Here is a 12,011-nt window from a genome sequence, read left to right on the forward strand (position 1 = left end):
ATACATTTGTAACACTAGTTGATTTAGAGAAAGCTTTTTTCAATATTGTGTATGCATCCATAGCTGATTTTTCAGCATGGCTGACTGCCATTCAGAGGACATGAGTTCAGTTTCCAGTACTACCATGGATTTTTCCTTGGTGGGAGGACTGGAACTGGATCCACTCAGCTCCATGATGCCAACTGAGGAGCTACTTGAATTACAGCATTGTATGAGAAGGACATGGCACTCTGACAGTCCCAATTGGCCTGCCTGAGGCCAGAACAGTGGAACTTTGACAATGTTGACTGCAATACACTCTTCGAAATTTTTGAGTTGGCAGGAATAAAATATGGAGAGCAAAAGGTTATCCACAGTGTGCATAGAAAGGAGACTCCATTTATAATAACATGAAAGGGAAGTAGCAGTTGAGAAGGCAGTGAGACATTAATGTTGCCTATCCCCAATGTTATTCAATTTCTCCTGTGAGTAAAGGAATTAGGGAGAAGAAATTAAAACTTTGAGGTTTGCCAAAGAGATTGTAATATTTTCAGAGATAGCAAAGGACTTAGAAGAGCAGTTTAATTGGATTGATAGTACTTGAAAACATGTCACAAGGTGAACATCATTGAAAGTAAAGCAAGGGTAATGGAATGTAGTCGAATGAAATAAGGCAATACAGAGAGAATTAGATTAAGAAATGAGACTCTAAAAATAGTAGATGAGTTTTGTTATTTAGACAGCAAAATAATGAACTATGGCCAAAGTAGAAAGGATGCGTGCATCCTGGCAGTAGAAAGAAAAGCATTTTTGAAGAAGAAAGAAAGAAATTGTGAAACATGGATGATAAACTGTTCAGACACGAAGGGAATAAAGGCTTTTGAAATGTTGTACTATTTGAGTATGCTGAAGATTAGGTTAGTGAATCTGATAACTAATGTTGATGTACAGAAAGAAATGGGGAAGAGAAGGTTATGGCACAGCTTGACTAAATGAAGGGATATTGGTTAATAGGACATATTCTGAAGCCACAAAGGGTCAATTTGGTATAAAGGAGTGGGAGGTAGAAATTGCAAGAGGAGACCAAGGCTTGACTATAGTAAGCAGGTTAAAGTGGATTTTGTTTGCGGTAGTTATGCAGAAACAGAGAAGCTTGCACAGGCTAGATTATATGGAAAGCTGCATCGAACCAGTCTTTGGACTGAAGACATCATCATCATCATCAACAACAACAACAACATTATCTTCGGTGAATGCACGTCCTGCCTCTGGACAACTGAATGTTAAACACCAATCATCATTCATTCATTTGCTTCATGATAATGTTTCATGCATGTTTGTTATAGCTCTGTGTCATTTTGGTAACTCCTAAATGTAAAGACTGTGTACTCAAAACAAATACTTGTTGTGTTGTTATACTGTTCCATTGCTGACCTTGGACTTTCATTAAGGAAGGAATCAGCTTAAAATCACTGCCATGCCATTCTGATTTAATTTCCCCTAAATCAATGCAGGAGGAAAGGCCGCTGGATCTGATGGGATACCAGTTCGATTTTACACAGAGTATGCGAAGGAACTTGCCCCCCTTCTTGCAGCAGTGTGCCGTAGGTCTCTAGAAGAGCGTAGCGTACCAAAGGATTGGAAAAGGACACAGGTCATCCCCATTTTCAAGAAGGGACGTCGAACAGATGTGCAGAACTATAGACCTATATCTCTAATGTCGATCAGTTGTAGAATTTTGGAACACGTATTATGTTCGAGTATAATTACTTTTCTGGAGACTAGAAATCTACTCTGTAGGAATCAGCATGGGTTTCAAAAAAGATGATCGTGTGAAACCCAGCTCGCGCTATTCGTCCACGAGACTCAGAGGGCCATAGACACGGGTTCCCAGGTAGATGCCGTGTTTCTTGACTTCCTCAAGGCATTCGATACAGTTCCCCACAGTTGTTTAATGAAAAAAGTAAGAGCATATGGACTATCAGACCAATTGTGTGATTGGATTAAAGAGTTCCTAGATAACAGAACGGAGCATGTCATTCTCAGTGGAGATAAGTCTTCCAAAGTAAGAGTGATTTCAGGTGTGCTGCAGGGGAGTGTCGTCGGACCGTTGCTATTCACAATCTACATAGATGACCTTGTGGATGACATCGGAAGTTCACTGAGGCTTTTTGCAGATGATGCTGTGGTATATCGAGAGGTTGTAACAATGGAAAATTGTACTGAAATGCAGGAGGATCTGCAGCGAATTGACACATGCTGCAGAGAATGGCAATTGAATCTCAATGTAGACAAGTGTAATGTGCTGCGAATACATAGAAAGAAAGATCCCTTATCATTTAGCTACAATATAGCAGGTCAGCAAATGGAAGCAGTTAATTCCATAAATTATCTGGGAGTACGCATTAGGAGTGATTTAAAAAGGAATGATCATATAAAGTTGATCGTCGGTAAAGCAGATGCCAGACTGAGATTCATTGGAAGAATCCTAAGGAAATGCAATCTGAAAACAAAGGAAGTAGGTTACAGTATGCTTGTTCGCCCACTGCTTGAATACTGCTCAGCAATGTGGGATCCGTACCAGATAGGGTTGATAGAAGAGATAGAGAAGATCCAACGAAGAGCAGCGTGCTTCGTTACAGGATCATTTAGTAATCGCAAAAGCGTTACGGAAATGATAGATAAACTCCAGTGGAAGACTCTGCAGGAGAGATGCTCAGTAGCTCGGTATGGGCTTTTGTTGAAGTTTCAAGAACATACCTTCACCAAGGAGTCAAACAGTATATTGCTCCCTCCTACGTATATCTCGCGAAGAGACCATGAGGATAAAATCAGAGAGATTAGAGCCCACACAGAGGCATACCGACAATCCTTCTTTCCGTGAACAATACAAGACTGGAATAGAAGGGAGAACCGATAGAGGTACTCAAGGTACCCTCCGCCACACACCATCAGGTGGCTTGCGGAATATGGATGTAGATGTAGATGTAAATGCCATAACATTGGCCCAAGAACAGCTACTTCCTTCACTTACCCTTCTACAGATGCACTTCTGCTCCACCTTTAATAACTTTTGTTTCTTACTACCTTCCTTTCCTCTTCCAGTTCTTAATTCGGGAGGTGAAGGTTTTGAAGATTACTTTTGTTGTGTTTGAGATTTATGCTAGTTCTCATATGCATACTGAGCTCTCTTTTCACACTTTTATCTTGAAATTAATCTCCTTGTGCTTGACAATCCATGATAAATATGAACTTCAGTCAGATTTTTGGCACTCTGCACAGCTTCCGAACACCAATTATGAAACTCAGTGATGTTTGAAACTCATCAGTGGACAATTTTTTCATTCTTTTTATTTATTTTGTCAGTGATTATATTTACCTGTCATCTTTTGCCTAATCATAACACTCATAGTAAGCAGGCAAGAGCTAGTCATGAATTTCAGTAGCTATGTCCACTCTCATTCAAAGACTAGGAATCACAATAAATTTTATCACTTGCCAAGATTTGAAATCAACACAGAGCTATTTGTATCCAAATTTCTGACAGAGGAGCCTACATCTGAGATCTGTCAGATTGTGGAATGTTTTATTGACAATAAGGGAAATGATAGTACTACTAACTGTGGAAAGGAACTTTTTCTCCATTTTTATTTAGCTTGAGCATCTACATTCTAGATAATCCTCATGTGCCTACTACTGTAAATGATTTATTAATATAAGAATGGTAATTGGGGCTGGGTAATCAAATACTCATTTTAAACACTTGGTTTGTGTTTGGAAGTGAAACAATGACATATTATGTAAGAATGTTACTTACGATGGATAAAGTTATTAGTTCAGTGGCTTCACTTCCAAACAAGTAATACTTATCAAAAAGATGAAATTGTGCATGTATATGTGGACCAGTTTCTTCTCTCTCTCTATCTATCTGTCTAATCCCCCCCACCCTCTCCCCACCTGGTCCCAAAGCTATTTTTCCTTTGTTATGTGCTCTTCTGTACATACACTTATATATTTTAAGTTCATTTCAAAATTTATGTCCCTATGCCAGCTAAGTATTATATAGAATGAGTGGAATGTTATATAATGTGAATTTTCACAGGTAAGGGGCCGCAGAAACTTTTACTTTGCATGGGCACAGCATATGGAAGTGTCAATGTATGGACAGTTCCTAGCATTCAGGAAGGTGAGCTAAGTAATACTGAAGAACCACAGTTGGTACACCAGCTACAAGGACACCTGTACCATCCTGTAACTGTCCTCAACATACACAAAGATGGCCTGCTGCTCGCTACTGGTAATTTATAGCAGATATTGAAACTAATAAAAGTATTATGATGGCCCTTGAGAGCTACCACTCGATTCTGTGTGTGTGTGTGAGAGAGAGAGAGAGAGAGAGAGAGAGAGAGAGAGAGAGAGAGAGAGAGAGTTGGGGGCCAAAGTGTGGGAGAGTGAGAGTGAGAGGGAGAAAGTTGAACCATTAAAGATAGTTAGGTTAGTGTAGGTGATTGTCCTGGTATTGCTGGATCAGTCTGGGTTTTCACATAAATGTCCCAATATCCTGAGAAAGCTGGGTTTTAGTCTGAAAACAAAATGTGTGCAATGATATTTCTCATTTAATTAAATGATTGTGAAAAACAAATTCTCTAGCAATAGAATGTTATATAATGCATATTTTCACAGTATATAATGAATTTGGTTTAACTCGTCCTGTGTCTAAAGAAAAAGTATCATCATAACTGACAAGAAGTGGAGTAAGTGTAGTAATGAAGTTAAGTATAAAGTATAAACACAAGTATCTCAGTTGTTTCTCTCTGAAATCTTGTCAGCCTAGGTTAGTGATCTTTAAGAGTGTAAACTATAATTTATTTAGACTTGACTGCTTGCCCTTCCTCTTTTTGTGTGTAGAGATCATAATAGTTGTTCTTACCAACACCCATATGTGCAGTGAGCACATATGAAAGCTGAGAGCAAACATGTTGAGTTTGAAACACAAAACAGCAATATCACAGATGACGGCATAGCTTTTTAATATGTATGTAGCCAAATTGGAAGTAAAATTTATTGGATGAACTTAAAGTAATAAAGTTCAGGGAATTCTCAGAAAAAATGTTCAAAGGTATACAAAAAGCAAAATTATAAATAAATATAAACTAAGTAACAATGTAAGGTGGAGAGAAACTAGAATACAATAGTGAAAACTGAGTGACCCAACAACAGAAGTAAAAAATACATTATAATACTAATAGTGATCATTGTGATATTGTTGGAGCACGAAGCATGTTATGATATTTGTACCTTCCAACTCTGTTCACAAAATGAAAAAGTAACACATTGACAAGAATAGCACGCTGTCAAAAATCTCCAGACAGACAGTGCCAGTACCAATAAGGCCACTGAGCTGCAACAGTCACTGTACTCCGACCACCACCATTGATGCTGCTCTCTACTATATCTAGTACCTTTTGGTAAAGTAGGACCAGTGCCCAAAGTACAGTGTTATGTAATGATGGCTATTTTGCATTGTAGTTCCAATAGCATAGTTTAGTTTAATCGACTTCTTGTTTCATGGATCATAATTATAATCATTTGCTGCAAAGTGATACAAGTCGGTTTTGCTATTTTAGTATACTTTCTTTGTGGAACGTGTGGCAGTATGCTGACCATTTACAGGATTGTCATGAGGTATGGTCCCTGAAGTGTAGCTTGAACTTAAGGCTGCAGCTGCATGTAAGGGGAGGAAAGCAATCACACTTGGAGGCCCACAAGCAGGAGGAAGGGTGTGTGCCCTGCTACTTTGCATCTTAAAAATATTATGGTGACAAATGGCACACATGTATAACACAAGACTGTGACCTACTTGTAAATGGTGCAGTTGCTGATAGCCATTTACGGTGCTTGTGAGACATTGCTTCTGCCTATATAATTACTCTCACTGCCATTAGTGCTGTGGATCTGTACATTGATGATGATTTGTTCTGTCATTGTATCAGTGGTCAGACCTCTTTGAATTAGTGAATGGGACTGTAACAAGAAGCCTACTTGACATTTCAGGTACACCGAACCAAAGTGAGTGCAACATTCTCCTTTTGTAAATATTGTTTCACTGGGGTACAGATTAGATAAAGTATGTTTAAATAAGGTGGTGATCTAAGAACTCGTATATAGGATGGATATCATCAGTTTTGTATGTTTCAAATCTTTCTTTGTTGATATTTATAAGAGAGTACGGTTCTGCTTTTTACATAGTTTTATGAAACAAAAATGCATTTTCATGAAATTCAGTTAACTATTTCAACATTCCAAAAAAGAAAGTAAGATGATAGATTAACTTTGATGTTGTTATAATTGTAATGTCAATATTTCACCCCAAACTTAAATATGAACAATGAATTTTGTGCCAACCCATGTAGACCACCGGCATTCACAATAGTAGATTATTTTCCAATAAAAACCAGTGCAAGAAGTCTTTTTTCCTATCACTACTTAAAAATTATGAGTGTTTTATAACAAGTACCCATAAGTTTCATTAATGTGTATAATAGATCTCCCATTATTACTATACTTCTTAATGACTTGGAATTATGCAGACAATCTTTGAGATTATATTCCTTTCTCATTTATGATATCCAATTTTCTGCTATTTTTTTCTTCTGTCCATATCTTAAATTATTTACAATCTCTTCTGGAACCCAATTATCTACCTATAAAGTTCTGTAGTTCAAAACTGGAAGTATTGTGATCAACATTGGGTATCCACCATCCACACTGTGGAAGGAAGGAAGGAAGATTGGGTTTAATGTCTCATCAAGATTGAGGTTATTAGAGATGGAGCATAAACTCGGATTGTGTCAAGGATTGGGAGGGAAATCAGCCATGTCCTTTCAAAGGAACCATCCTGGCATTTGACAGAAGTGATTTAGGGAAATCACGGAAAACCGGAATCTGGATAGTTGAATGCAGGTTTGAACCATCATCCTCCCAAATGCTAGCCCAGTAAGCTAACCACTGTGCCACTTTGATCAGTCATATTGTGGAAGTAACATATTGTTCAATGAATGATATGTATATCAGAACTGTCTGTTGTTGGTTGCCATTGCTTTATGGCTCTGACACTGTATAATTCTAACATTTTATTATTCTTGCAGACCTTGCTACATATATACACTGCTCCTTAGTTCTTTTTAGTGAGAGAGAATTTCTTCATGTTAATCATAGTGCCCTCTTTTTACTCTCAATATCAAATCTAAGAATTCATGAAGAGGTACAAGAAATATAGCTCATACTGATTTTAATTACAATTATGTATTGCTCAGGGTGCTCTTATCAATGTATTTATTTATTTATTTTTCCTCATAGGCAACTCAAAAGGATCAAGAGGTGTAGTGAACATTTGGTCACTGCAGGATGGCAGTGTTTTACAGACATTTTCTGGTGCTGGAGGAGTTAGTAGCCTTTGCTGGCTAGGAGATGCAGGTCTGGCTGTTTGCTATGGCAGGAGTAAGGTGCAGTAACCCTACGAAACTGATTTGCTAAGTATTTTATATACTTGTATACGAAAAACATTTACCATATAGCTGAGATACTGAGTCACATTCCATCCTGGATTTTCTATTGTATGAAGAGCATTTTCTGCAAGCATTTATTGCAATTAAGTTACTGTGTAAATAGCTGTATTATTTCTTTACCATGGTGTTAGCAGTTAAAAGAATTATTTGGCGTTGACATTTCAATTAATTGTAACTTCAAAGAAAAGAAAATTTACTCCTCAAAAATATGTAATTTTCTGTACTCACAATAAGGCAATGGGCCATCAACCCTCAAGTTCTCCAACCATAAATAAAGTGCGCCAGCCACAAATAACATTGTTTTGTACTGTTCCATTGTTATTTTACAACTGTGAGCCCACATATAATCCTTTATTATTGCTCCAGCTAACACAGTGATAAGTTGTGTTGTAACACACCCAAGTGAGCAGGAGTAATATAAAACAAACACTGAGTCAGGTGAGAAACATGTACAATTTGTGCAAGAAAATGGCCCAGATTCCAAGGTAGCAGCACAACCTCCTAATGAGGCAGTTGCTACAAGATAATTAGTAACTGAAAAAGTGTTTTCCAGGGATCTGATACCACTGCACTGCTTAATTCTCTGAGTGGGTCATCACTGTGCACTGACACTTGAACACAGCAACAGAGTGATGCAATGAAAGTTTAAATTAATTAAACAGTGATTTAGTTCTTACAATATAAGTTTACTTTATCATTGTTTAATTAAACTGTGGTAAAACTGTGATCTTAGTCACTCATGTTTACCTTGGTATCATAAAGACAACTATCCTTTACATTTGTATAAAGTACACTGCACGCCAGCCTGTATTAAGAAAATCAGCAAGCCCGCTCAAGAGGTAATACATCTTTCGCAATAGTTTGATGTTTACCACAGTTTCACCAGACAAAATAAATGCTGTACATACACTCCTGGAAATGGAAAAAAGAACACATTGACACCGGTGTGTCAGACCCACCATACTTGCTCCGGACACTGCGAGAGGGCTGTACAAGCAATGATCACACGCACGGCACAGCGGACACACCAGGAACCGCGGTGTTGGCCGTCGAATGGCGCTAGCTGCGCAGCATTTGTGCACCGCCGCCGTCAGTGTCAGCCAGTTTGCCGTGGCATACGGAGCTCCATCGCAGTCTTTAACACTGGTAGCATGCCGCGACAGCGTGGACGTGAACCATATGTGCAGTTGACGGACTTTGAGCGTGGGCGTATAGTGGGCATGCGGGAGGCCGGGTGGACGTACCGCCGAATTGCTCAACACGTGGGGCGTGAGGTCTCCACAGTACATCGATGTTGTCGCCAGTGGTCGGCGGAAGGTGCACGTGCCCGTCGACCTGGGACCGGACCGCAGCGACGCACGGATGCACGCCAAGACCGTAGGATCCTACGCAGTGCCGTACGGGACCGCACCGCCACTTCCCAGCAAATTAGGGACACTGTTGCTCCTGGGGTATCGGCGAGGACCATTCGCAACCGTCTCCATGAAGCTGGACTACGGTCCCGCACACCGTTAGGCCGTCTTCCGCTCACGCCCCAACATCGTGCAGCCCGCATCCAGTGGTGTCGTGACAGGCGTGAATGGAGGGACGAATGGAGACGTGTCGTCTTCAGCGATGAGAGTCGCTTCTGCCTTGGTGCCAATGATGGTCGTATGCGTGTTTGGCGCCGTGCAGGTGAGCGCCACAATCAGGACTGCGTACGACCGAGGCACACAGGGCCAACACCCGGCATCATGGTGTGGGGAGCGATCTCCTACACTGGCCGTACACCACTGGTGATCGTCGAGGGGACACTGAATAGTGCACGGTACATCCAAACCGTCATCGAACCCATCCTTCTACCATTCCTAGACCGGCAAGGGAACTTGCTGTTCCAACAGGACAATGCACGTCCGCATGTATCCCGTGCCACCCAACGTGCTCTAGAAGGTGTAAGTCAACTACCCTGGCCAGCAAGATCTCCGGATCTGTCCCCCATTGAGCATGTTTGGGACTGGATGAAGCGTCGTCTCACGCGGTCTGCACGTCCAGCACGAACGCTGGTCCAACTGAGGCGCCAGGTGGAAATGGCATGGCAAGCCGTTCCACAGGACTACATCCAGCATCTCTACGATCATCTCCATGGGAGAATAGCAGCCTGCATTGCTGCGAAAGGTGGATATACACTGTACTAGTGCCGACATTGTGCATGCTCTGTTGCCTGTGTCTATGTGCCTGTGGTTCTGTCAGTGTGATCATGTGATGTATCTGACCCCAGGAATGTGTCAATAAAGTTCCCCTTCCTGGGACAATGAATTCACGGTGTTCTTATTTCAATTTCCAGGAGTGTATGTATCATAGAGATGATTAGTTCAGGAAAGATGTAGAAATATATGAGACAATGGGCACTTTTTCCCTGTGATTGGTAACAAATCCCTTTAAAGTCATTGTTTACTCATCAAAAGTATGTGTGATAAGATTTCAGACTAGTTTTGGTCAATTAGTGTGGGTTCTCCAAAGTTATTATCTCAGCTCAAATCATCTTGATTAAGCTGTCCTCCACTCGTACTACAGTTTTAATCACTCAACTATTTTTTAAACTTTGAGTGTAATACTATGTTATTATTTTAGCATCACTGATTGTAATTAGTACTTACTTTTAATCAAATATGGGACTGATGACCTCAGATGTTAAGTCCCATAGTGCTCAGAGCCATTTAATCAACTAATAACACAGGGGTATCTTGAAAGATACTCCTTGAAACCTGCAATCAAAACAAATCAGTGAAGAAACAATACTGCGTAAGGAAAAACACAAATTTTACAGTAGAGACAAAAAACTGTCTAGAATACCTGGTACATTTCATAGGAATGCCAAAATATCATTGTGGCACTACAGATCAAAGCAAACATTGAAATAAAGAAACTATTCTTTGGAAAGCTTTATTACTGTATACATGCAGAACTGTTTTGATTTTTTTGGGTTTGTTGCTTATGTGATGTTTGTATGTCACAAACTCCTATTCGACTTGTTTACATTGTTTTTGGTGCTGAAAAAGTTAATAACGACATTGTTTTGGAAATGCTAATTATTTTTTATTCAAAGACTTGATGGAAACTTCACACACACACACACACACACACACACACACACACACACACACACACACACACACATTGTTCTGATCCTGTCTGTTCATTTCTTCAAGAAAAAATTACCAAACATTGTTCAAGCAGCATCAAAGAAGTATATTACATTGTCACTCCTGAAACAGACATTCATTCGTAAGGAATGTTGTCTTAATAGCAATGACAATCGTTAGCAAGAATGGCTTTAAGTTTTTGTAAATGATCCTATTTGGATTTCTTTATTTTCAGTCTTTTCTTTTATAGTTTTGGGGATGAAACTTTTCCAAGAATTTTTCTTGGACATCTCGATATTTCTTGCCTTAAGTCTTTGAAGTGCACTTGTTTAAATAATACGATTTGAATGGTACTATATTTCCCTGAGGTCTGTAACTGTAGGCACATTTTTTTTTACAGCTCTTCCAGGCCTAATTGAGTGATACATCCACAAATTTTCTTTGCATAGTTGGTGGAAAATGAGTAATCTAGGTAAAGGACTTTGTAAGGTCATGGCTTTTTTCCTTGCATCTTCAGATATCAGTGCTTATTGGCTAGAAACATAACTCCATGTCATTTAAGCGTGCACTTGGTGGAACTGTGAACTGAGTTACATTCCAGAGGAGTATTACCTTTCTCCAAAAACTTGTGCATAATCAGTACTCCTGTGTAAACTACTAATATTAATGAGATAATATCACATTTCTGTTTTGATATGTGTAGCAATAATGAATTGAACAGAATTTTCCTTAATTTGATTTGGACAGGGTGTCAATGATACATGGGGTAAAACTTGATGCAACCAATTCCTCTTGCATTTCATAGAACCAGTAACACAGTGCATTACAAATTTGTAAATTATAAATAGTAAATATATGTACAGTCAATCTCATTTTATGAGAAACTGCACTTGCATATGAAAATAGAGCCATTTTCACTGCTTCTGCTGGGTGTCTTTCTTACCTAGAACTTTTTGTAGCCTTTTCATTTTGAGTGCTGCTTCCAAATGTCTTCACTCAAGTTTCTGAGTTTGCAACTACAGCAAAATTGCACTGGTTTGCCTTGTGGGAAAATAAGGTAAGGTTACCTCTCTTCAAAAATCATCTTAATGACAATTGTTGTTGTTGTTGTTGTTGTGGTTGTGGTTGTGGTCTTCAGTCCAGAGACTGGTTTGATGCAGCTCTCCATGATGCTCTATCATGTGCAAGCCTCTTCATCTCTGAAGAACTACTGCAACCTGCATCCTTCTGAATTTGCTTAATGTATTCATCTCTTGGTCTCCCTCTATGATTTTTACCCTCCACTCTTCCCTAAATTGGCAATACCTTGATGCCTCAGAAATCCCATGATGATCCCATGACA

General features: G+C 39.4%; 1 protein-coding gene across 1 annotated transcript in view; it reads left to right on the forward strand.

Moving 5' to 3' along the window:
• The window catches only part of LOC126198416 (probable E3 ubiquitin-protein ligase HERC1), a 747,204-nt gene that overhangs the window by 593,160 nt on the left and 142,033 nt on the right, over positions 1 to 12,011 (forward strand). Inside the window, exons 55-56 of the mRNA XM_049934719.1 lie at positions 4,082 to 4,276; positions 7,339 to 7,484. Coding sequence (XP_049790676.1) covers positions 4,082 to 4,276; positions 7,339 to 7,484 — 341 coding nt within the window. The remainder of the gene's footprint in view (positions 1 to 4,081; positions 4,277 to 7,338; positions 7,485 to 12,011) is intronic.

Source organism: Schistocerca nitens, chromosome 8 (genome assembly GCF_023898315.1).
Source record: "Schistocerca nitens isolate TAMUIC-IGC-003100 chromosome 8, iqSchNite1.1, whole genome shotgun sequence".
NCBI lineage: Eukaryota > Metazoa > Arthropoda > Insecta > Orthoptera > Acrididae > Schistocerca > Schistocerca nitens.